The sequence below is a fragment of the Cicer arietinum genome, chromosome 5 (assembly GCF_000331145.2).
Source record: "Cicer arietinum cultivar CDC Frontier isolate Library 1 chromosome 5, Cicar.CDCFrontier_v2.0, whole genome shotgun sequence".
NCBI classification, from domain to species: Eukaryota; Viridiplantae; Streptophyta; class Magnoliopsida; order Fabales; family Fabaceae; genus Cicer; species Cicer arietinum.
In genome coordinates, this window is record NC_021164.2 from 67631172 (window position 1) to 67656993 (window position 25822).

The window sequence follows — 25822 nt, forward strand, 5'->3', positions numbered from 1 at the left end:
AACCGCTATCCGTTTCTGTGTCTCTCTCTGCTCATCGATTCGCACCCGCTGCAATCGAACTTCCTCATCGATTCACCTTCTTCGAGAGACACAATTCGTACACACACGATGGTGCTCACGTCGTCTGCGCGTGATTACATCAACCGCATCTTGCATGATATCTCTGGCATGAAGGTTCTCATCCTTGATTCTCAAACGGTACACCATACTTTTCCTAAACGATCTTCTACAATGCTAACAAATCTGATCAATATTTCAGCAAATCGTTCAGAGTAATTTATTTTTCCGCTCCGAGTTATGGACAATGAAGTGTCACTTATGATAGTTCCAATTACTCATTTGCAAGTTTTACGGACTGCTATTTCTGCTAATTTCGTATGCAAATTGCTTTCAATTTTTATTCAGTGTCTGTGTTCAAGCAAATTGTTATTATTATTATTGCAAGTATATAGTGGTTTCAATTTTTTTTTTATGATTCTTTTGGTTCATGAGTAAATTGACATTGGGAGTGGTTTGAATGTTTCCTGAAAGATGAAAGTTAGTCATTGCCTTTGTTAATTAATTATAAAATTTTGTTGCGTCTGATTACATTAAATTTTATCCACAATGGAAGGCCAAGAAGAGGTTTCTAGGTTTGAAACTATTGTTCAGTGACGGCGTGATTCCGTAAAATATGGGCATGTTTTTTCATTGATGTTTTAAAGGATTAGGGAAAATGTTATGAGGCTCCTTAATTTTGACAGTTGTATTCGTTTGATATTAAGTTTATTATATTGATGTGTGCTTGTAAAGCTATCACATGTGGTTTTGTAGCCAAGACGCCAAAGATTTATGTTTTGACTATATTATGTTGATTTACTTCATCAAAATCATGAATCAATCTGCTGTAGTAACTTGGTGGTACATGGATTATCTTACATTTGGTTGTTTATAAGGAAATGCATTTTTTTTCTTCCAAATTTATGCAGGTAAGTATTGTGAGTGTTGTGTACTCACAGTCAGAGCTTCTTCAGAAAGAAGTGTTTTTGGTAGAGTTGGTGGATTCAATTTCCAAGTCAAACGAACCAATGTCACATCTCAAGGCCATTTACTTCCTTCGACCGACGTCAGAGAATATCCAGTATATGCGTCGTCAGCTGGCTAGTCCTAGATTTGGAGAGTATCATCTATGTATGTTATTTAATTGTTTTGCTCGACTCTTTGATAAGCTATAGCACAATCCTTCCTTATGAATTCAATTTGTAACTTCTCAAAGTTAGTAGTGATTTTCTCTCATTGATTTGAAGACACTTTTTGAATCCATTCTGAAATTACAGTTTTCTCCAACATATTGAAGGACCACCATATTCACTTACTTGCTGATTCGGATGAACAGGAAGTTGTCCAGCAAGTTCAGGTAACTGCTTATGGGGTGCACACTTCTACTTTTTAAGTTTGCCGTCTATTTGGACTTAGGAACTTTGCTATAACCATTTTATGATATTTAACTGCACACTAATTTTGTGATAGTAGACGTTTTAAAAATCGTTAAACCCTGTTTCATAATTTTTGTCATTTAAGATTATGCACACACTTTAAGAAAATAATCAATTACATTCATTTCCAAGGTAAAATAATCTCTTTTGACTACATTGTTCTTATTTTAGTAGGACTTAGGTGTACTGACTAATTAATATCGGATAGTTGAGATGCAAATAAATAAGGGTATTATAGGATTTTGTTGATTATCAATTACTATTTTGATTATCTCTGTTTCATCTGCTATGTTCTCTATTTTGTTGATTACAATTACTATTAGAACTTGATTTTGATGTTGGATATTGGTTATTAAGTATGACTTCCCCTTTAATTGTGTATTTTGCTTTTTTTTTTTTTTTAGTATTTTATGTTTAGTTTATATACCGTTTTTTTGCCTTAGCAATAGCGGTCATCCCGCTATCTGCAATCCCGCTATCCCATTTTTAAAGTTCGGTGCTCTGCGCTGTTATCTGAGACTAACAACATAGTGTATTGTAAAGTTTAATTCTGATATAGTTGTTGTCCTGATCACCCAGGAGTTCTATGCAGACTTTGTTGCTATTGATCCTTATCATTTCACTTTCCACGTACCTTCAAATTACATTTATATGCTTCCAGCTGTCGTAGACCCTTCAGCATTGCAGCGTTTCTGTGATCGGGTTGTTGAAGGTCTTGCTGCTGTTTTTTTAGCATTAAAACGGAGACCAGTAATTAGATATCAAAGAACATCTGACATTGCAAAAAGAGTAGCACAGGAAGCAGCAGTGAGTTCAAGTCAACTTGTTTAACTTGTATTTTGTGGTTTATTTCAAATAATTGACATTGCATTTTAGCAACTTGGCTGATGGTTTCTACAAGTTTAAGCTCTTATACCTCCATCATTTCTATCGTTCGTAATTGGATAATGTTCTTTACACATGTATCAAATCTATTGTTATTTGGCCGGCAATTTGTGCACCCCAACATGCCATGTTATATCATTAATGATTTGCTGGCATACACGGTGAAACTAATTTGCTTTATTGGGCTTGAAACAGAAACTGATGTACCAAGAGGAAAGTGGTCTTTTCGATTTTAGGCGAATGGAAGTTTCTCCGTTGTTGTTGGTGATTGACAGGAGGGATGATCCTGTAACCCCATTGCTAAATCAATGGACCTATCAGGTATCTGTGGTATTAGCACAATCTTAGTGCTTACTAACAAGCCTACAGCTGAGTGATCTGATAAATTTTGTATGCATATTGGTGGTAATGCTCATTTGTGTGTTATATTGTACAGGCTATGGTTCATGAATTGATAGGAATCCAAGACAACAAAGTAGACATCAAATCCATTGGTAAATTTCCAAAGGATCAGGAGGTTGGATACAAATCTTGCACTGGGTAATATGTCAGAAGCATATTGTAGTCTTGATTTTGAGCTCATTGAAAAGTAAATTTTTGCTAATTCTTGTTGCAGGAGGTTGTGCTGTCATCGGAACAAGATTCCTTTTTCAAAGCTAACATGTACGAGAATTTTGGAGATATTGGTATGAATATCAAGCGTCTGGTTGATGAATTTCAACAAGTGGCAAAGAGTAATCAGAACATCCAAACAGTAGGTTTGTACTTTTTATTCTCTCACATTTCAGGGTACTAAAATCCCTTCAGCTGTTGCAGTTATGAATGTAAAAACTTGTTTATACCTGGTAGCATAGTACATTGTACTAAAACTCACTGATTTCATGATTTGACTCTTGGCAGAGGACATGGCCAAGTTTGTTGACAACTACCCTGAGTACAGAAAAATGCATGGGAATGTGACAAAGCATGTAACTTTGGTAACAGAAATGAGCAAGATAGTTGAAGAGCGAAAACTTATGTTAGTTTCACAAACAGAACAGGAGTTGGCTTGCAATGGAGGGCAAGGAGCTGCTTTTGAGGTATATATTGTAGTAGTAATTATTTTAAGTTCTCCTTTGACTTTTCTCCAAATTCAGAAGTTGAGCATCAAATAAACTAAGAAACTTTCTAGTTACTAATACCAATGATAATGTTGAGATATATTATCTCAACAGTTAGTAATGCCTCTGGGGGTTTGTTTATTGCATACTGTCTAATTTCTGAAATAGTATTACATTAAATATATGATTTATTATATATAGTTATTATATCCCAGTAGTAAAAAAGCACTTTGGAGATAACAGGAAAATCCTTTCAAGCTGTGCAATGTTTACTGTGACTTGTTTTTCGTGTGCTCTGCACATGGTACTTGTTGTAGCATTTCTTGGGGGTGGTTCTGGGAAAATAGAAAACTAATATATAGTGATATTTTCATCTCAGTGCTGATAATTATTTGAAAAAAGTATGGTATCCTTGTAGTAATTTTGTTCTGTCTTCATAAACTTTTTTTTTTGAGAAATTCATAAGCTCTATATTGTTCACTAGAAATTAGTACTTTCATGGGTTATATGAGTTTTTGTAGTCACTCTGTTCTCACTTAGCCCTTCCCTTTTAGTGTTGGACTTCTTACTCGCATTTGAATTTCCAACAATATACGAATTAAGGACAAGGAACCACAACAAAGTATAAGAATAAACAAATTCTTGAATAATATCCACGATTAGTTTCACTTCACTAATAATCCATGTTAAACACGATAAAACTATTTGTTATGTGAAGCAGTCTTATTTTTATCCTCAGTCCTCAGATAAAAATGCAATTCAATTTATCCCTGTTAATTGTTGTTATATGGACTGGTAACAGTTTAAAAATGATAAAGTTTAAGTAAGTTTTCGTTGATAAGTAATAACTTTTGTCTCTATGCGCACTCTTTTGCAGGCAGTGACAAATCTACTAAACAATGAAAGCATATCAGATATTGACCGACTACGTTTGGTCATGCTATATGCTTTGCGATATGAGAAGGATAGCCCTGTTCAATTAATGCAGCTTTTCAACAAACTGGCTTCCAGATCTGCCAAATACAAACCTGGGGTAAACTAATTTAAACTGTTGTCTTTCTTCTTAAATTCATATATTCGTATGCATGAATGTCTGAATGTCCCTTAACAGAAGCTATCCAATTTTTATACCTTACATATATGGTAATGGTGGTGAAATTATTTTGGGTTGTGTTGTCTTGTCATATCTTTGGATATATTTTAAAATAGAAATCCAGGTTCAATGAGATTGATTAACTTAAGAACAGCATTTAGATTGACGATTTTGCTGCTTTTGATATATGGCTACATGAGAAAGTTTCTGATATTGATATCTTCCCTGTGGCACAACAGCTTGTCCAGTTTCTTTTGAAGCAGGCAGGTGTTGACAAGAGAACTGGTGATCTTTATGGAAATCGAGATCTAATGAATATTGCCCGTAACATGGCACGTGGACTGAAGGTCTGTATTAAATTATGAGTTAAATATGTTTTTATTCTTATAATATTGGTAAAATTTGGTTTGGTCCATATAAAATTTTATTCGTTTTATGTCTTTACATTGAAGAAAAATAGCATGTTTTATATCTTTACATTGAAGAAAAGTAATATGTTTTTAGTGCCTCACCGGCCGTACCCAGGACTAAAAGCACATACTTTTTAATTTTTAATTTTAGGGACTAAAAAGGTGTAAAAACTGTATAGGGACTGTAATCAACATTGTCCAATTTTACTGCGACCAAAACCATATTCAACCCTTGAATTATTATTTATTATGACTACTATAACATCATATGCTTGATGATGTCAGTCTTGAATCTTAAATATTTTGAGTTTTGCTGCAGGGTGTTGAGAATGTTTACACCCAACACCAGCCACTTCTGTTCCAAATCATGGAAAGCATTGTCAAAGGGCGGTTGAGAGATGTGGACTACCCATTTATTGGGAATCACTTTCAACAAGGAAGGTTTGTTGCTATCAAATATAAACTCTTCATTGTAATATTATGGAGTTCTTGAGGTCTCATGGTTTATATCGAAATTTGTGATGCCACTACATTGTTGCCTGTTTCACGATGTCCATTATCATCATATAACTGGAATAATCTGAGTTGTGATGTTGATGATTGTATGAAAACCAGGCCCCAGGACGTAATTATCTTCATTGTTGGTGGAACAACATATGAGGAGTCACGGTCTGTTGCTCTACAAAATGCCACCAATACAGGCATCCGGTTTATACTTGGTGGCTCTTCTGTTCTTAATTCTAAAAGGTATGATTAAATCATAAAAATAATTTGGATTGGATTAGTGAAAAAGTTCATTTTTCTTTTGCAATCGTAATTTCAATTTGGCATGCTAACAACAATGACATTTCTTTTTGAAAATTGGTAGTTCCTGGCTATTGACTGCAAAATTTGAAGTAGTCGTGGTTTGGGCTTACTTGAGGCTTGTTTGGTTTTCGCAAATATTTTTCTGGTTTTATTGACTAATTTATTACTACTTAAAAAAATGTCACTTAATTCGAATGTTTCATGTTTCCATATATTTATACGAGAAATTATAAAATGGCATTTTTTTGTTTTCACCATTTATTTTACAAACTTCGAAAAGAGTAAACAAGTAAAAACTGTGACATTTTTAAAATTATTAGCAAAATCATAAAATAAAACGCAAATTCTTAGTTATTTTGAATGTTTTTGAAGTCTGTTGTCATAGTTTGGATGATAAAGTTTATTGGGTAGTCTTCAATGTGCTTTGGGCATTGATAGCTTTTGTTTTACTTGGTTGTCTTTTTGATTGGTCCAGGGTAGATTAGTTAACTGCAAAAACATTAAACTTGCTTGCACCGGCAGCATTCTGGATTCTTATAATAGAGCCTTTCTATTTGAACTTGCAGGTTGTTCAGGGACTTGGAAGAAGCTCAAAGGGTATCCCGTTCTAGCACCTCTGTTGTTTGAAGTATATCGTGGCATACTTTGTGTCTTGAGGACCATATACATATAGTTTTTACAGCTTGAGGCTGGGAATTTTAGTTTTGCGCCTATGTATATGTATAAAGAAAAAGTTGCAAAAGGAGCTTGATGTTGGGATATAGACTCAATCCATTGTCAGCTCTAGAAGACAATCATCAACCATTGATCAGCTTTTAGGTGCTAATAGACTCTTTGCAGTTGAGTGCGATTTGAGATCGACGTAGAGAACTTCAATAGCAAACTGCCCTCTCCTCTCTTTTGTTTGCGGGAAAAAAGAAACATGGAGCATATAGGTACAAGAAAGAAAGTAAGAAACCTTTTGATTTGCTTAAATTTCCATCAACATTTGGCTGGCCTAGTGTATTAGGTTTTGTTGACACTTACTGATGAAAGAACAATTTTGTATAAAATGCCCCATTCTTTTGTATACTAGAAGACCATTTGTAGATTCACTGCTTCATAATTTTACAGTTCAATTGTGAGACCGGCATATGATTGGTGCCATTTTGTGTCTGTTGGAGAGTGTCATGTAAAGATGAGACCTAAGAATTGCAATATTGTTTTATTAGCGACCATATTACTTTGTAATCTTAATCGAAGAAATTATTTTGAGTGTTAATTAATTTGTTATCAATGAATAAATAATAAAGGTAAAGATTAATTTGGTTTCATATGGAAACCCCTAAAAAATATTCCGATCTGCATTAATTTTTTTTTGAAAGGTGCGTTAAAACTAATTAGATACAGAACACCATGTACATTTATTAAACTTTTAAAAACCGATAAATCATTCTTAAGATAAACCCGACAAATCCAACACGGCTTTGCTTTTAGAAACTTATGCAGACAAATACTATGTTTGGATGAATAGATTTGGGATAGAAAAGGAAGAACTGAATAATAAATCGAGTAGTTGAAAACAAAAATTTAAGGTCCCTGGTTATCTAAAAGATTTGGACACATTGTACTAAAAAAGTTATATAGATTTAGATTCTTTTATTCTTAATTTATTTATAAAATAAAAATAAATTTAATGTATATTTTTGTTTTTTATAAATGTATAAAAATATTATTAATTGTATTCGGATTTTTTAAAAGAACTAATAAAAGTAAAAAATTATGCTTATCCTTTGATTATTACAACATTTTATTGAAATTATTGTTGCTTTTGAAAAACATTGACATTAAATAACAACGACCGTTGAATAAAATGAGAAGCCGCCGGGCGTTCAATTCAGCAAGCAATGGTTTACAGTGACAGGTACCAAACATTGTGTCCACAAATAAAATTGCCCACACAAAAGTTATTTCACCAAACAGTGTGTTCTTCTGCCTCTGGACTGTTTGGTAGAGATCATCAATCCAAAATTTTGATTTGCCACGTACACAAGCTGACGTTTGACATTAAACTTCGAGATCACATCCCTCACACAAAACGTCAAATAAGAAAACCGACATCATAATGAACGACTCTGATTCCAGCTGCGATCTCAATATCCACGTGTCCATCTCATATTCGTATATCTCCCTCGAAAACTAAAAACAAATTAATTCGCGATTTGTTTTCCAACTGCCGGAGCAAAATTCCGTTTCTCTCTCCTTCTTTCTTTCTTGATTTTTATTATTTTATTTTATTTATTTAGTATTATTTTTTTCTGCTCGTTCCTCCTTTTCTTGCGTTCTATCTTCTCGGAAAATATCCATTTCGATTTTCTCCGGAAAAGCACAACATGCTGAGCGCAGGTTAGAACTCTATCCTAAATTTTCTTCCAATGTTTCATTTCCATCGTTTTATTCTTCCTATTGCAGCGATTTTTGTTTCGGCGCATGGCGTTTTTCCATTCCCCGTCTGCATATACTCGAGTTTTAGGGTTTTGGCCTTTTCACATCATTTCTTATATATGCCACATGAAACTGCGCATTTTCGATTTCCGAATGACCCAATATATTATTTGTATTGAAAATTGATGGTTGTTTGCTGAATAGCTTTGTTGTCGGCGAAGAGTATTTTGTCCATGAAATGTGAAAGAACGGCTAATCATATGTATGTGGTAGTTTTTGAATTCATTTAAATCGCCTTTTGAGTTTACGTTGCTGAAGTATGTACTTGATTACCTCTTCATTGTTTATCACTTTATGTGATAAGCTGAATTTCAATTATGTATGATTAATTTAGTGATGGGGGAATGGAAATTAGGTAGAATAGTTTTAGTCTTTGAAAATTAAGTACTGTCAACATTTATTGCTAGTGAGAAGTAGAATCATGTTTTTAGATACTTCATTTATTCTGTGATGTTTGTCTTCTAGTGCCTTTGGCAGCTGTGAATAGTAATTACCGATGTTACTAAGACATTTAATAAATGAATACTCGTTGTCAAACCGTTTCTTTTGGACATTGGGGTTTGTATGTACTTTGATTTTCAACATCCCCTTGTGCGTTTTTTGGTTCTAATGTCTCGTGCCTAAAAGGAAACGAATAGTTAAGTAGGACCATATTTTTGCTTCATAGTATAGCAGCAATATTGCAGCGGAATATGCTATGATAACTAATGTGACCATCTTGGATTTGGAAATGATTTGTAATAGTATGACCAAGTCTTGTATTGAATACTTTATTTATGGAAAGTGATTGTTATTTTATTTCTGTTAGACTTCCCTTCTATATGTTCAAATGGAATGGAAGTTGCCTGATGATTTTGTGTCAAATTTGTTGTTTAGATCAACTTTCAATTTGAGATTGTTGCTATTGTCCTCTTCTGGTGTACCTACTTGTGATCGGTGAGGGTAATTGTTACGACCGGAACCAGAAAATAGTTAGGAGAGTACATGGTCATTTATTTAATAAATAGTTTTGTGGCAGCAATTCTATCCATTAAAAAAAAAGGCGCACCAGCTCTTAGTTCTCTGGTTATTGACCTTTTTATATACCTTCCCCCATCAAACTATGGCACTCTGTATCCAGTGATATACTTATTTATAGTTTGAGTTATTGATATGTTGTTGTGTAGAGATTGAATGATGTTTTAACTTTTGGATTTTATGTTGCAAATGGACATATTGAAGCTGTGGGAGTTTTTGATATTTTATGTCTAAGATTTATTATTACTAAATCTTCTATTATCTTGGATATGCTTACTAGTTGAACCACCTGTACTTGCTTGAATGGGGATATTTTTAATAGGTAAACACTATTTCTTAGGGAATTCAATTGTCAATGCATGATAGATGTCCTATCTCAATTCAGGTTTTCTAGATGCATCAAAAGCAAACATCCTTGGCTGCTGTTGATGGACTAAAGGGCAGTTTTCTTGTGATATATATACTATATCTTACAGGGTGCTGGTTTCCACTTTCCATACAGAAAAGACAGGAAGAGGGAAAATCTAACGCAATAGAAGGTTTTGTAGGAGTGGAGACACTTCACACTGTCTGTAATATAGTAAAGCATAGAGTTGATCAAGTCAAGGGAAGACTATTCTTTACAACCAATTCTAATGTTTCGGCAAAGGGGTTTCATGGATATTCTGTGTTCTTCCATATTTCTTTTTACGATCGTTGAGTCCACTAGCAGATCAGGGAGTATGTGGCCCCAAAACATAGGTGTGGAGTCTACAGGAAGTGTTAGCTGGACAGTCTTCAGTGCAAGTATATTTGTGCTTGTTGCCCTTGTCCTCTCCATGTATCTGATATTCGAGCATTTAGCTTCCTATAATCAGCCTGAGGTTTCTACATATGATCCTTTACTTTTGACTTTCAAGTACTATATATTTTTCCTCCTGCACCAATAGATTTATTATTTATGCGATCCCTACCTTTACTCTCTCAGTGCTTATTATAGTTGCACCCTTTAAGTCACTTGGCTATTTCTTGCCTGTACTACCTTTTTCTTTCATTTCATAATATTTTCTTTTTTTTCTTTTAATCAGGAGCAGAAGTTTTTGATTGGTCTCATTTTAATGGTTCCTGTCTATGCACTGGAATCGGTAAGATATGCCAAGTAAATGGCCAAATACTCTTTGTTTTTCTTTATATATATCATAAAAAGCATTGTTTATTTGGGTTGGTTATTAATTCTAAAGAATTCTTATGTCAGTGTCTTCCACAGTCAGACTAAATTGCTCTAATTTTCACATGCATATTTATTTATTTTTTTGATAAGCTCACATGCAAATTTATGTTGGGCTAGTTTGTTTTTTGAGGATTTTCTGTCATCTAATAGCAGTTTTGTGATATCTTATTGATAATTGATACTGACAAGAAAAACTGTCTCCTTTGTTTTATAATACAGCCACATATTTTATTCTTGTTTAACTGATATTAAGAAAAGCTTGGATTATATTTTCCTGTAAGGACCATCTGTAGTGACTTGCAACAGGCATTAGTATTAGTGTGCCTTCTTTATGTAAATAATCCAGCCTTGAAAATTTTTAGTGGTTTGTTTTTATATATAATTTAATAGTATATTGTTATGTTCTGATGTTTATATGATGCAGTTTTTGTCCCTATTGGATTCCAGTGCGGCATTTAACTGTGAAGTTATCCGGGATTGCTATGAGGCCTTTGCCTTATATTGCTTTGAAAGATACCTTATAGCTTGCTTAGGTATGTCAAATGGAATGCATATCCTTTTTATCTCACTAGTTGTAGTAGTTATTATTCATGTATATTATTTTTTCTATATCCGTAAAGTGTAAGGATTTTCTATCAAGCTGTGAAAAGTGTAAGGATTAAGATATTTTAAGAGACTATCCTTTCTCTCAAATCTAATTCAAAATCAATTAATCTATGAGGCTTGAATGTTATAACATGGATGAAAGATTTCGTACATCTCAATTTTTAAATTATGGTTGCTTTTAGGTGGTGAGGACAAAACAATTCAATTTATGGAAAGTATGAGCCTAACAGACTCCAGCACTCCTCTCCTGAAAGAAACATATGCATATGGAGTTGTAGAACATCCATTTCCTTTGAATTGCTTCCTAAGAGATTGGTATCTTGGTCCTGAGTTCTATCAAGCTGTGAAAATTGGCATCGTACAATATGTATGTTGCATTTTGGTGAATTGTGCTTTTGTTCCACTGCTCTCTCTTTTTTGGGAAAGTGGAATCCATGTCTTTCTTATTGTTGACTAAAACCTACATTCCAGATGATACTGAAAATGATTTGTGCATTGCTGGCAATGATCCTCCAGTCTTTTGGGGTTTATGGAGAGGGGAAGTTTGAATGGAGATATGGGTAAGATTCCAATGATACCATAAAATATATATAATCTTAATTCTAACAATAAAAATTATTCTTGATCTTAGATCAATTTTTTGTTGAAATATCAATTGAAAAGATGTAAATAAATTATCATTTCTATTTTTCTATTTCGATATCTATTCGTCATAACTCTTACTGCTGCCTGATTCTCTTTTGTGCTTGTAGGTATCCCTACTTGGCAAGTGTTCTTAATTTTAGTCAGACTTGGGCCCTGTATTGTCTTGTACAGTTCTATTCTGTCATTAAAGATAAATTAGAGCCAATCAAACCATTAGCCAAATTTTTAACATTTAAATCAATAGTCTTCCTAACATGGTGGCAAGGAGTGGCTGTTGCATTTCTTTTTTCGATGGGAGCATTTAAAGGGTCACTGGCTCAGGAGCTAAAGACACGTATTCAAGACTATATCATCTGTATAGAGGTGTGCTATTTGTGCTTGCATATTGCTTTTATGATTAATATATAACTAATGAGTTGAATTGTCAGCATATTACAACCATTCATAAGCATGACTTTACATGTAGTTATGGTCAAATTCAAACATCTTTAATGATCCAAGGGTTGTGATTGACTGACAGTGTAAAACTCTTTACATTGACAGTGTATATGAATTAAGTCCCTTAATAATACAGGCCAATAGTTCAACCTACTTTTTGCTAAACAGTTGAAATTACACAATAAACTGAGTTGTGTATCAACAGCTTTTTGATAATTTTGTTTGTCATTGATTAATTAATACTGCATTATTAAGGAGCACTAATATATCTATAATCTGCATATAAGGTCAAGAGACAGTGAGGTCGAGAGAGGGACAAATGCACTTGTGTACAGTTTCTAGATCTATCCATAGCTGGATTCTGGAACCATGGACGATTGCTCCAATAGGACTTGGTATATGAGATGATCATTCTAGGACCTATTTATGAAATACTAGGCTCTACTCTATTTTCTTGAGCATTTAGATCAATTCTGGGTTTGCTTTAGAACGGAGACAGGGATTAATTTTGGTATCAAGCTAAGCGTCAATTATGTTTTTTAGTATGTTGAGTCTTTTTTTTCTCATTTGTTAAATGTGGTGTGATGCCTGGATAAGCTGGAATTTCTGTGTCATTAACATGGAAAAAGTTTGCAATCAATCCTGAAGTTCTGGGTTGGCATTTTTTAAATGATTCCTTGTCTTAAAATTGTCAACAGATGGGCATTGCTGCAGTTGTGCACCTTTATGTCTTTCCTGCAGTACCTTACAAAAGAGGAGAGAGGTGTGTCCGCAATGCAGCGGTGATGGCTGACTATGCATCACTAGGGGCACCTCCTGATCCTGCAGAGGTTAGAGACTGTGAACGCTCAACTAGAATGCGGCTGGGTCGAAATGGTGAGAGAGAAAAGAAGCCTATGAAGTTTACTCATAATGTTCGTGATGTGGTTCTTGGAAGTGGTGAAATTGTGAGATCTCGCACTCAGCTTAAAACCTTTTAATTTTCTCCTCTATCTCAATGTCAAACTCATCTACGCTGTTTTTGCTGTCCTTCCGTTTCAGATTGTTGATGACATGAAATTTACAGTTTCACATGTGGTAGAACCTGTTGAAAGGGGTATTGCAAAGATAAACAAAACCTTCCATCAAATATCAGAAAATGTAAAACGCCATGATGAAGAGCGGAGGAAAAACACCAGGGTCAAGGATGATAGTTACGTCGTTCCCTTGCGATCATGGAGAACAGAATTTTCTGATGTTCACGAAAAACTTGTGGAAGGAAGTGTCAGTGATGGTGGTTTGCCCAGTGGAAGGAGACATATCCAATCCAAGGCGTCAGCCTCCAGGATGAGAAGATAGTATTCAATATTATTAGTTCAACAGCCTATATAGTTTTGCACATAGAGAAAAATTCTTATAGATTTTGGTGTCAAGTGGAGAACTCAAAATTGCATGCAGGGCTGACAATATGGTCAACTTTTAAAGATGTGTAAATATATGGAAGTGGTAACGGTATGTACAGGGCTCGTAAAAATTCCCACGGTTATGTCAAGGGTGACTGATTTTGTCTGCCAAACCGTGGAAATATTGAATGGATTGAGAAGAAAATACGACATTTTGAGGCCAAGAAAAAGGTATCAACCATGTTATTATGTTGACTGTGCAATAAGCATAATATTAGGCTTCAAATGTAACTTTTATACTCTCTCTGAACTTAAATATTGTCTAACTACACTACATGTGTAACTTTTGAGATCTTGAAGATTGCAGAAGCCAAACCCATTTCAGCCAACATTCGAAAAACATTGTATTTATCTTCTTTTATCATGTTTTCCCATTGTGGCCTGTATCAGTTAAAATCTGGGTTTTTCATGAGATATCCAAGTTAACTTGGAATTTTTGCTTTCTACTCTTTTGTTTTCTGAAATAAATTAGTTTTGAGTGGATCAATCACAATATCATTTGCCGACCGAAAGAAGTCTCCTACCTAATTAATTTGTTATAATTAAAAGTTCTATCAAAAGGAAACAAAATATGTGCTGGTGCTGATTTGAATTTTCAATTACCAAACCCCCTTTCTGCGCATATTTTTTAAATCTTTGACATAAGTTATATTTTTAACTAAGATTGAAAATTTGAATCACTTGACAATAAATATGTGGATTGCATATATCGATAGCAATGAGATACTTGTATTATAATATATACAGTTACAAATTGCTACTTGTATTAAAAAAACGTATATTACTTGAAATGATATTTTCACGAAAAAAATAAGGAAGTTTTGAAATGTACATGAGAATAGAGGAAGCATCTGGATATATAGTAGGTCTACTTTAAAGCTTTATTATAGATTTACACTTCCATATTTTCTTGCAAAAGTGGAATCTTCTTGTCCAAAGAATCTGAGTTTTCTTCATCTTCAATATCTCCTTTGAATTCTCCATACAATATTGTATAATAGCCCATTCCAATTACACTTGCTCCTATCACACTGCATGCACAATGTGTGAACATAAATAATTATATGCATAAATATTATTAGTTTGAAAAACACAGTTTATAAAAAATATCCATATGTGAGAAATGTGAAGGAGAATCTAATTGCAAGTACCTTCCATAATGAAGGCTGTTAGGAAAGAAGCAAACTCCAAAAGTGGTTGCAAAGGCAATACCAAAGGGCTTGAATTGTGGTACGTAAAGTGGACCCTTCGTTCGGCTGAACCAAACTTGAATATTTGGACGAATCGCACCTCCAAATGTTGCCTATACCAAAATAATTACATATTTATCATGAGCATATTCTTTATTTTATTTTTTTAATCTTTTGTGCAAAAATTGGAAGGTAGACAGAAAATAGTTAAAATTCACTAAAAAGTATTTCAATTACAGTTAGATTCAAATTTGATACTTCCGATTGATTTATTTTTAATGTGTAGTATTATATGGTTTTTCTATTATTTAATTATATTATATAAGGTTAAATTAATTTAGACTATAAAATTTTAACATTTTATTTAATCTAAAAAAAATCGTTTGAATATTCAGACGATTTTTTATTTTTGGTTTTTACAATTAAATAACTCATGCATATCTTTTAAATTTTTGAATGACTTTTTACACTCATATTTAAGACATGATAAATATTTTATGTGCAAAGATTTAGAATTTTAAAATAAAATAAATATGCATTTTTAAGCTCAACACTTAAAAATACAAATGTAATTCATCAATCATTAAAAAATTTAAATTTTTACAGAAAAAATTCTTATCATATTCAAAACATAAAAAGCGTATATGTTTGCCTTAAAAGCAAGATAAAATATGAAGAAAAAAAATTGTACTGCAAAATTTAAAAATTAAAATTATTTAACCCTTCCATGCATATATAAAATATATGATGATACTTACAGTTAGAACAATGAGAATGAGCTCCATGTTACTCTTTAGCTTCCAAGCATTTGCATCTCTCTCCAATATAGATGAGACTATTGCACTAAGGATTGTCCCAAGCAAGGTATAATAAGAAACCACCTTCATTTGTTCTGGATATTGCTTTATAGTTTCTTTCTAGTAGTATCAAGAGAACAGAACAAACTTGAATTAATCACTTCAAACATTCAAAAGGAAATTTTAATTCTAATAATAATAGAATTTCTTTTATTAAAAAAATAAACTAAAGAAAAGGAGCAGTACTTGAATAAAGTTCCCAATTGAAACAGAGAAGGAAGCAGCAGCAAGCAAAATGCCACCAAAAACCCAAAATTCAGGTGTTGAAGAAAAGACAAAAAGTTGCTTAGTGTGTCTAAGGTTGTGAGAAGAGTGTCTTATGAGTGGTCCTTTGAAGAATTCTGCTACTATTGCTCCCATTAGTGATACCATTATACCAATCATTTGTACTTGGATACCATAACTTCTTAAATTCAACTCTATCTTCCTGAAAAAATAAAACACAACATCAATTAAATAAATTGATCCAACAACTATATATTAATCTAACAACATAAAAAAAAAATACAAAAAATAATAATAAAAGGAAATTAAAAAAAAGAGTAATATTTGAAGAGTAACCTGTGAATGATATTGAGCAGGAAATTAAATGTTGGAATCAAGTGGCTCATGGCACATACAAGTATTGGAGAACTATAGCTTAGACCCAGAAATAAAAGTGTCTGAGTCATTGTTATTCTGCAAAGTCCATCAATGAAAACAAAAATGTTAACAGGCTTTAAATTTTAACTCAATTATATTATATTCAAAGTACCTTAGTATAGAATATTATTATGATTTATGACACCTTTGAATTCATTCAGGTAAGTATTTATATTCAGAGAGAAAAAGAGAGTATTTACCCTGTAAAACCAAGGAACAGGAATCTCATAAACAAAGATAAACTAAAAAGTGGCTTCTCCTTTCTGTGAAAAGAACATAATAATGAAAATTAATGATCCATGCAAACAAATTTACCCATGTTAAGTAGCTAGCAACAAAAACACAAACCTGTCCTGTTGTTGTTTTAATAAAAAGGAAGAAGGAAAGAGTATTATAGTGGAAAGAGCATTGGTATAAACAATGAAAACAAATGGACTCATTCCATTTGTTATTGCTGTTTTTGCTAAAATTGTTAGTCCTATTGTGCACCCTTCCATAATCACCATCACTATAAATGCTACCAATTCTGAACTTTTATTCTTACCCTCCATTTATTAATTTCCTAAAAAATTTCTAAATTTTATATAATATGTTAATTATATTCCTTGTTATATATAGAGAGAGATGGACAAAGATTTAATTTGAGTATTTTCTAGCTATGTGTCTCTTTGTGTGTGTGTTCCAAAATTGTTGGAGCTTGCAAGAACCTCAAAAAACCAAACTAGAGTGCTCTTCTCTTTATTGAGTTGAAATTGAAAAGAATGTTAATTTGTGTGCTCTAAATATAAGAAACAAAAGGAAAGGAAGAGAAGAAATGGGTCCATGCATGTGATGTGAGTAACCTTTCATAGAATGAAGAAGCTACTTTCTAAGAGAAGTTGCAACTCGAGTGTCCCTAATTTTATTAAACTAATGATCAAACATGACGTATCATAGAGTTTTAATCATTTAACTATTTTCTCTTGGTGTAGATCTTGTGCACATGTTCTCTATTTATTTGTTGGTTAATTCCTTTGGTTATTATATGTATAAAATTTTAAATTGTAACACATCACAATCAATCATGTTTACGATATTAAAAGTAATTAGCATAAAAATAAAAAATAAAAAATTTAATGATTTGAAAATTGTGATTAATTAACCGTGTAAAAATTATTTACATTAATACCAAAAACAAATTAGATCCTATATATTATAGCATTGGTGATTTATTAAGTTAATTATCAACCATAATAGAATAAGGAATGAATAATCAAGGACCAATAACTTTAAGCTTTTTAGTATGTTTGAGAATGGTTCATGGCGCACATTTTTTGTGGCCCTACCATTAGAGGATTTTTTGTGGCGTTACTTGTATAAATAACCTACCCATTTGCGTATAATTAAGAAAGACTAGATTGGAATCTAAAGAAAAAATTAATGTTTTTATATGGAATCTTTTTTTTTATCTTTAGAGTTTTGTCAAAATATATAGAGATGGAGCAAACTCAACGTGGTTGAATTTTATTTTTGGTTGAAATTTGAATTCATGCGCATGTCAAGTTGGTGGGCCTGTTGGTTAAGCCTAATGTGTAATAAGGCTGACAGAGTCAATAGAATGGTGAAAGTAAACTAACAAATTGAGCCCATAACATTTTTGCTTTTGTTCCTTCACTATTTGAAAGGTTGCTACAGAGGAGAAGACTATTTTTATTGTTATTTTTATTTTTAATTCTAAGATTGAAAAAAATGAAAACAGAATATTCAGTCTCGTTAGTGTTGAAGTCCCTTACAGTTTTTTAAGACAGTCATATCAATTATCCACAATGTGCCTGCAGCAATAAAGTTTTTATTGTATTTTTTAAGAGATTTAGTATAGTTAACTTATAAGTTATAATGTCGATCATGATTACTAAATAATTGACATTTTAAAAGTGGAAAAAGACTTATCTTTCCTTCCTCAATGCAAGTTTGAACTCATTTTTCAATGACTTAGATTTTTTTTAAAAAAATCTAGACATGGGCAAGTTTCTTTCGCTTGAAGCAGAAAAGAGAGAAAAATTGTAAAAAAAAAAAAAAAAGAAACTGATATCACTTTGTCAACTAATAAACTATTTGGTAAACTGATATTTATAATAATTTGTTTAGTGTCGAAATTTTCTCATTTTGATTTATCATTAAATATTGCTTAATTGTTGACTAAAATACATTTTCAAATTATATTTCATCCAATAAATGAAGTTTAGACGTTTTTAGTTTTTTTTTTTAGAGGATTTTTTTTTTGGCAACATGGCCACTCGCCGACAATTGTTTTTTCATCATTCAAATTCTGTTTTAGCCTGAACAACAAGAAAATGTTAATAGTTTATTATGTTTTGTTGATAGAGAGAACTTTCTATTTTTTTCCAGCGAAAACAAATGTTGAAAAAATATTCGTAAGACTTGTTTGATTCAAACTTTCAAGCATTCAGAGGTCTTTTCTTTAAAATGTAAATCTTTTCTATCTTAGACTCAATGAAAAATTCCTTCTAGTGAAAAAAAAAATCAATCTTCAAATTATAGTCCTATCAACATCGTTCCTCACGCCAGAAATGAAATTAACTTTTTAACATAATTTGGATAATGGACCACCCCACCTCCACCAGGTAATTGGAACTATCACAATCTAAGCACCTAAGCAAGCACTCTGGCCAATATCCAATGATCAAGGTCCAATTTAAATAAGGAGTTTACTTTCTTATAATACTAAAGTTCATTCATACTTGGTCAAAAAGACAGGAGTTTACTTTCTTGTAAGCTAGATCATTAAGATTAATATTTCATGATACTATTCTTCAATGTTTAGTGTATTCACGTTGCGTCCCTTGCGCAAGTCATGACCAATAACTAAGATAAATCACAGTTGGGATTTCAATATTGCAGAAAATTACGGTGAAATGCAGTCTCAAAAAGTAGTTACTAAGTTTGTTTATTTTGTGAGATACATCAAACTGCTCTTATTTGAAGGAAATTATTACTTTTGCTCTTTATTGAAGGCCCAATCCCATCTTTGCAGTGCAAGTGTTCTTCCTTTAAAGAATATCTAAGCTCCAATCAAAGCAGAAATATTTTAATGCATTGGAGAACTTTCAAAGGCTTCCCCATTTTATTTAGTGGTGTTATTTACACGTACTTAGATTGGCATATTCCCCTGTAATTGTAAACCACTGGATAGCAAATGTAATCATACAGAGTGTGTGTACATATCTTGCATAGTATTACAACAATATTTTTACTTCAAGATTTTTGTAAACAAAATAGGTTACAACTCAAGAAGTCTTACATCTTTATCTGAATAGTGAAGCCTGACATCTTCAAACTAGTATATATACATAGGTGATCACTGATCACTAACCATGCCACACTGAAAGAGATAAATTATGTTCTTCTCGGAGTCAGAGTTGTCAGTCTCCTTACTCCGAGTGAAGCAATTGAAACTGTCTAATATGTTGGCAGAATTGTAGCATCTTTTTAAATGAACTAACCCCTTCATATGTCTTCACTACTGTTGTCCTTCAAAAGAAGGGTTTGGTTGCCTCTTGATTCCAAGCTTCTTGCTTCAATATCTTTGGATTTCCCCCACAATACAGAATAAAACCCAATGACAATCACAACAGCACCAATAAGACTGCATTGAAAAGACAACAATGAATTTGTGTTTCAATAAATAAACTCAACAGTACAACCAAACATAGTCTAGAAGAAAGAACCCTGGTTCGGCTCAAGTGGTTTATGAGCTGTAGTGAAAGACGGATTGATCGAAAGACCCGAGTTTGAACTCAGGCTATAACAATCTTTGGTCAAACTTTACATACCTCTCGGCCAAACTCCAAATTATCAAAGCTCATTTTCCCTGAGAATCAGAGGGTTAACGCAAAAAAATAAAATACAGTCCATAAGAGAGGCACACAACCTACCTTCCAAGATAGAATGCATCACCAAGGAAGACAACACCTATAACCACTGATATGACAATTCCTATGGGCTTGAACATGGAAACAAAAACAGGTCCTGTCTGGTGCAAACACCAAGTTATAACACCAACCTGAAATGCAGAGCCAATGACTCCCTGGAAATGTTTATTAGTGAAAATTTCAGACTTCAAGACAAAGATAATGCATAGTTACTAGTAGTAACTTGTACTTCAATCTACATATATACACTTTGATTACCGAGTATAAAACCGCTAGCAATCTAAAATTGGGTTCCAAGCTCCAAGCACCAATGTCGCTTTTGACAACCAAACAGGTCATAGCAGATAGAATGGCCACAAAAAAACAATAAAAGAATACAACAATCAACTCTGCTGGATATTTCTTAAGAACAGAAGCCTGAAATGTAGCCAATTATAATTCACTTATCACAAAGTATTGGTGCCGTGCAATGCAAGTACAAATTATAGATCATGAAATCTCTACTATGACTTTTTAATTTCACCTGTACTATAGTAAATGCTGAAGCCATCACACAATCAGCTGCAAGAAATAATCCTCCGAGTATCCAATTAGAATCTTGCGAGAAAACTTGATGCTGAGATAAGTTTGCAGGTGATGGTCCGTTCAGAAGTGCAACACCCTTGTATAAAGTAGCAACAAAAGCACCGGAAATGGATACTATCGTTCCCAATAATTTAGCTAGGCTGCTTGAGCTTCTCCAATCTAATTGTTCCATTCTGAAACCACAAAGTGAAATGAGTATAGACAGATCTATAATAGTGAAAAACTGATTCAGAGAACAAATATGTCCTCTTTTTCTCTAAAATGAATTGAAGTGCATATTTGGCAAGCCTTTTATATTTAAAATAGACACACAAAAGCTTTCAAACCTCAGATTTGTTACTTACATTTTATAAGAATCTCAAAAGATTTTCTAATTCATCAATCGAACGAAACTCATTATGTGATGATATATGTTTATATATGTTATATTATAAAAATATTTCTTATAATATCTTTTTAGTCTAATAATATAAATGCTAATTGTGTTGGGACTAGGTGTCCACACACCAAAATGGAATCATTTTCAATTTCAAGACAAAACATGATTAATTGTCAATCGATCTTTACTAGGAGTCATGTTTATGAATGTAAGCTCAAGAGATTTCAGAGACACAACAATATATCACAGAATACTACTACTGGTTTACATCCTAAAATCTCAATGTCTGAACAATGAAAATAAGTAGGGAAACTAAATCTCTTATACATGAAAGACTTGAATATGCAGTATAAGCATTTCAATGTTTGATAAACATTTAAGAATATTTAAATCTTAAAAAATAATTACTAGCCCAATTATGTAAATTTGTTATTCACTAACAAGATACTCCCTCTATTCCTATTTATAAGAAAAAGTGTTGATGTATTTGGTCTAAATGTGGACTAAATACATCAACAATTTTTCTTATAAATAGGAACAAAGGGAGTATGCCTTTTAATTTCTGGAATCAATATGAGAGAATTTAAGCAAAATGAAAATTATGGCCCAAGTGCTAATAATTCCCCACAATCTGATTCTTAGCCTCACCATTTATGTAGGCTGGTTGAGAAAAGTGGTGTTGTGAGAAAATTTAGGTCAAAGTAATTAAGATTGTAAGCAGCTCAATAGAGAACTTCTGTTGAGAATGACACTATTTACTTCTCTTCAAAATGAAACAAGATAATTGAATTTGGTTTCATTGCAAAACTAGATAACAGAAAAATCCAAGCAAATAGTGGAGGTTTGTAGACACTTTGTGTGTATGCCAATTGACCCTAACAAATTACACGAGTCTATGCATCAACTGAGAGACTAAACTTAAAAAAGTTAATTCTATAAAATTGATTCAATATTGTTATGTAAGGAAAAAAGTTATCCACAAAAAATATGAAGTCAGATGGTAAAATATTAGTGAGATAATGAACTACTACTCAAGATAGATTGCAAAGAGGATCCAATATGGAATAATCACCAGCCTACTCCTTAAAGTAATCACTACAAGATAGTCTATGTGATGGTTTAATTTAATGCTATTCTAGTCATGTTGGGTGGCATATTATCCTGATATATTTCTCTAACGAAGAAAGTAATTAGAAGTTCTCAACTTAGGACTATATTATCCTCTCACTGCCTTTCCTGATTCTGCTCGGAAATATCAATCTATGTAGCACTGACACTTCAAATTAAGGGTTTGTTTGGTATCAGACAACCATAGTTAGTTACATTCAATTACTTCCATATTTTTTAAAATTAATGTAATTTTCATTTTGTGTAGTAAAAATAAAACAAAATTTTCCTGTTATCTAGTTTGTGTAGTAACTAGTAATAAAATCCTTAACGCTAGAACTGACACTTCAATTTGAGAACATGTTTAAGTGTTCACTATCAAACACGTGCAGGTGTCCAAGGTCAACATAATAACCTAATTATGTTCAATTACTTCAATTTTTTTAAATTATTGTAACTTTCATTTTCTAAAGCAACAATGAAATAAAACAAAAGAGGGTTAGTCTATGAAAAAGGAATGAACGAACCCAAAAAGAATGGCAAGTATGAAGGTAAAACCAGGAACAAGATTGAGCATGGCTGTGCCAAGTGTTGCTGAGCTGTAGTTTATCCCAGCATACCCAAAAGCCTGAGCCAAATAACTGAAAATAAACTAAACCAAAAAAACAAAACAAAAATTTCGGTATTAGAATCCACATACCATTATTTTACTCCAAGAAAAAAATAAAACTAAAAAAAGTTTGAGGGTTTGAACTTGCCCGAGTAATCCAAGTATGAAGAATCGAGAAAGGGTGGAAAAAGTGATTGGAGGACGTTGAAATCTGTGGATGAAGAATGAAGATGGAAGAAGAATGAGGGCAGCGATGGAATTTGAGTAGAAAATGAAAACGAAACTTGTCATTCCTTCCGCCATAACTTGTTTGCTCAAAATGATTAAAAAAGTTTGAGCACATTCTGCAAGTATCATCCCAACAAAGGGAAGTGTTACCTTCACCATTTCTCACTTTACTTTTCACACCCCTCTGCTTCTCTTGCTCTGAAATCTAAATCCAATTTCTTATCATCATCACTTCTATATTGCTCAATAAACAAATGAGAACAAGACAGAGCTAAGAAAGATACTCGCTAATCGCTATTTATTTATATTTTATAAGACCTAATTCAATTCTTACTATCGTATCTGCCAAAAGGATCACGGAGCAAACCGTATATGGACTAAAGAGCATTTTTATTCTAGTCTTTATCTTTCATCCAGTATTTAAAGATATTTTATAATTCAGATTTACATATCTTTTTAATACTTTTTAATTATATCGTAATATATCGCAATCACAACAATACGAATATTGAAATTACCTAAAATGTACTAATACTTTTTAAAATCAGAGTACACATGTTATTGTCCTCTTTACAAAAATTAAGTTAGATTGTACTTTTAATTTATTTTATGTTTAATTTAGTTTCGGATATATATAAAGTAACAATCTCAAATTATCAGGGAGTTTGAAATACAATTGCTCCTTCTTAAAAATTCATATTAAAAACTGAAATATTTCACTCAAGATTGATATTGGTTACAAACGAATAACGTTATTGGTTAGTAGAAAAACAACAATATTAATTTATTAATTTAAAAACTGATTATAAGACAAAAAATAAATACAAATAAAGAAAGAGAGACATAACAGAAGCATATATTTTGGTTCACCTAACACGGTTTACATCCAATCCTAACAAATGTGAGATTTTTCACTAAATGCTCAAAAACAATAACGTTCTTGGTTTTCACACACTATTCACATATCAGTCTTGATCTATTACAATGTTTTACCTGTCTTGATCTATTACAATGTTTTACCTTTCTACTTAGAAATGATTTTCACAAGTTACCTTACACTATTTCATAAAGGATTTTACAAGCTACCTTTTAAATCATAAAATGATTTTTACGTACTACTCAAACTATGTCAACGATATAGCCTTGAGTTACAAAGTAATGATTTTTGAGATTGTTAGAATCTGAATATGTTCAACTCTTGTTTGAGAATACATTCTAGATTTTAGAACTCGGTAAGTATTGATTCTAATATCACACTAAGATTGGGACTGCAACTTAGAATAATTTGAGAAGCTCGAGTGTGATTGAATGAGTGATGTTTTGCTTGGCACTTTGAGTTCTGACTTGTTCTTTATCGTGAAGCTTTATTTATAGCTTCAAGAGAGCTTATAACAACTCATTTAGTCGTTGGAAATAGGTCAACTGTCATGAGTAAGTGAATGTATAAAATCAGCCATAAAGCAAGAATGTTCTTGTGATCCAAAAACGTTCTTCGAATTTGTCTTGAGATGAACTGACTTATATTCTAATATTGACAGTTGTTTGAAATGATTTCATGTCTTGAATCACGTGTGCAAGTCTGTTTAAAAGTACAACATCAGTGTCATTTCAAGCCTGTCATTTGTACTTGCACTTGCTTTATGTATTTTGTAAAGCAAAATGCTGAACCTTCGAATTATGAAATAATTCTTAGTTAGATTGATCTTTGGATATTTCTGATGAAGATATGAAATGAATTACACTTCTTGGATACTCTTTCACGTAAAAATCTCATCATGTTTGTTTATGGCAGATGTGGAGACAGTTTTTCGTTTTTCAGACTTCTGTTAAGAACATTTTTCGTTTTACTGATTTTGCTTTCTTGATTTTAATAAGATCCGCTTTGTAATGCTTGGTACCTATCTTATTTTAACACACTCAAATACACATGTTATATACTAAAATACTTATAATCATAATTAGAAGTTTTAATTAACATTTTGTTTAATTATCATCAAAACATTAATTTGAGATTTTGTATCAACAATATGAACAATTTATTTTTTTAATATATTTATCGTGTTTTTTTTTAATTTACATAATTTTTTGTTTGTTACAGTAATGGATTTTTTGTTTTGATTTTTCTCTAATTCATATGGTTGACATTTTCAGTTTTTTTATTTATTGGAATTACATATTTTAGGCTTTAGGAGGAAGATGATGAAGAGGTCAAAAATGAAGATTGAATATAAGCAAAAACTAATTTAAACTTAAAAGATTATACATGTATGTTTCCAAAACTTGAACATTACCATGAGAATTGTTTACTTTTATAATTTGTCACATTAATCACATGTAATTTTTATGTGACATTTATTTTATCGAAGCTAACAAAAAAATGACAATTTTATAAACTAACAATAAAATAAAGGTTAACGTTATAAATGAAGTGTCACTAAAAAAAATTAATTAAAAAATAAATAAAAGATCAATCCAAAAATTGATTTAAAACATAAAAAAACTAAAAGTATAATTTACTGTGATATGGAAAAAAAAATAAGGAGATACAATAGAATGACCCGCTTAATTTAATCTCTTTTGCATTTAGTCACGCACTTACTGTTTTCTCTCATTTCTCTCTTCTTTGTCCCCACTTTATTTCAAGTGTGGGAAACTCACAACTATATATACTCACCTGAAC

General features: G+C 32.2%; 4 protein-coding genes across 8 annotated transcripts; 2 read left to right on the forward strand and 2 right to left on the reverse strand.

Moving 5' to 3' along the window:
• The first annotated feature begins 6 nt into the window (after window positions 1-6).
• LOC101490504 (vacuolar protein sorting-associated protein 45 homolog) lies at window positions 7-7031 on the forward strand. The gene is made up of 13 exons (XM_004502526.4): window positions 7-198; window positions 969-1170; window positions 1317-1396; window positions 2055-2282; window positions 2556-2681; window positions 2797-2877; window positions 2977-3118; window positions 3261-3439; window positions 4338-4493; window positions 4793-4900; window positions 5283-5404; window positions 5579-5710; window positions 6337-7031. Exons 1-13 carry the CDS (start codon window positions 109-111, stop codon window positions 6395-6397), a joined length of 1707 nt encoding a protein of 568 aa, XP_004502583.1. The 5' UTR covers window positions 7-108; the 3' UTR covers window positions 6398-7031.
• Window positions 7032-7889: 858 nt separating this feature from the next.
• LOC101490827 (protein LAZ1 homolog 1) lies at window positions 7890-14058 on the forward strand. 2 transcript variants are annotated; one of them, XM_004502527.4, is made up of 9 exons: window positions 7890-8155; window positions 9657-10134; window positions 10339-10395; window positions 10906-11014; window positions 11270-11454; window positions 11559-11647; window positions 11840-12095; window positions 12869-13117; window positions 13212-14058. In XM_004502527.4, exons 2-9 carry the CDS (start codon window positions 9907-9909, stop codon window positions 13506-13508), a joined length of 1470 nt encoding a protein of 489 aa, XP_004502584.1. In that variant the 5' UTR covers window positions 7890-8155; window positions 9657-9906; the 3' UTR covers window positions 13509-14058. The 2 variants fall into 2 exon arrangements, with proteins under 2 accessions (XP_004502584.1, XP_004502586.1); XM_004502529.4 differs by having other exon boundaries at window positions 9748-10134.
• A 240-nt stretch (window positions 14059-14298) lies between these two features.
• On the reverse strand, window positions 14299-17250 carry LOC101491579 (WAT1-related protein At1g70260). The gene is made up of 7 exons (XM_004502530.3): window positions 16650-17250; window positions 16502-16564; window positions 16221-16337; window positions 15846-16086; window positions 15561-15719; window positions 14764-14915; window positions 14299-14643 (listed from the first exon to the last, which is right to left on the reverse strand). Exons 1-7 carry the CDS (start codon window positions 16850-16852, stop codon window positions 14505-14507), a joined length of 1074 nt encoding a protein of 357 aa, XP_004502587.1. The 5' UTR covers window positions 16853-17250; the 3' UTR covers window positions 14299-14504.
• Window positions 17251-19465: 2215 nt separating this feature from the next.
• On the reverse strand, window positions 19466-23536 carry LOC101491888 (WAT1-related protein At3g28050-like). 4 transcript variants are annotated; one of them, XR_189915.4, is made up of 7 exons: window positions 23063-23536; window positions 22832-22945; window positions 20757-20991; window positions 20492-20650; window positions 20237-20388; window positions 20030-20172; window positions 19773-19947 (listed from the first exon to the last, which is right to left on the reverse strand). XR_189915.4 is itself a non-coding variant. In XM_004502531.4 (6 exons), exons 1-6 carry the CDS (start codon window positions 23299-23301, stop codon window positions 19809-19811), a joined length of 1038 nt encoding a protein of 345 aa, XP_004502588.1. In that variant the 5' UTR covers window positions 23302-23533; the 3' UTR covers window positions 19466-19808. The 4 variants fall into 4 exon arrangements, 3 of the variants coding, with proteins under 3 accessions (XP_004502588.1, XP_004502589.1, XP_004502590.1); XM_004502531.4 differs by lacking the exon at window positions 20030-20172 and having other exon boundaries at window positions 19466-19947; window positions 23063-23533; XM_004502532.4 differs by lacking the exon at window positions 20030-20172 and having other exon boundaries at window positions 19466-19947; window positions 22832-22956; window positions 23063-23532.
• Window positions 23537-25822: the final 2286 nt, after the last annotated feature.

Coding starts and splice junctions, on each gene's coding strand:
- LOC101491579 (XM_004502530.3), bottom strand. CDS start 16,852: ATGGAGGGTAAGAATAAAAGTTCAGAATTGGTAGCATTTATAGTGATG. Junction 16,338..16,501: donor CTGTTCCTTGGTTTTACAGG/GTAAATACTCTC, acceptor TGGACTTTGCAG/AATAACAATGACTCAGACAC. Junction 14,644..14,763: donor AACAGCCTTCATTATGGAAG/GTACTTGCAATT, acceptor TTGTGCATGCAG/TGTGATAGGAGCAAGTGTAA.
- LOC101490827 (XM_004502527.4), top strand. CDS start 9,907: ATGTTTCGGCAAAGGGGTTTCATGGATATTCTGTGTTCTTCCATATTT. Junction 10,135..10,338: donor CTTCCTATAATCAGCCTGAG/GTTTCTACATAT, acceptor TCTTTTAATCAG/GAGCAGAAGTTTTTGATTGG. Junction 12,096..12,868: donor ACTATATCATCTGTATAGAG/GTGTGCTATTTG, acceptor AATTGTCAACAG/ATGGGCATTGCTGCAGTTGT.
- LOC101490504 (XM_004502526.4), top strand. CDS start 109: ATGGTGCTCACGTCGTCTGCGCGTGATTACATCAACCGCATCTTGCAT. Junction 3,440..4,337: donor GGCAAGGAGCTGCTTTTGAG/GTATATATTGTA, acceptor ACTCTTTTGCAG/GCAGTGACAAATCTACTAAA. Junction 4,494..4,792: donor CTGCCAAATACAAACCTGGG/GTAAACTAATTT, acceptor GTGGCACAACAG/CTTGTCCAGTTTCTTTTGAA.
- LOC101491888 (XM_004502531.4), bottom strand. CDS start 23,301: ATGGTGAAGGTAACACTTCCCTTTGTTGGGATGATACTTGCAGAATGT. Junction 22,946..23,062: donor TTCATACTTGGATTACTCGG/GCAAGTTCAAAC, acceptor GTTTATTTTCAG/TTATTTGGCTCAGGCTTTTG. Junction 19,948..20,236: donor GATGCATTCTATCTTGGAAG/GTAGGTTGTGTG, acceptor TTTTCAATGCAG/TCTTATTGGTGCTGTTGTGA.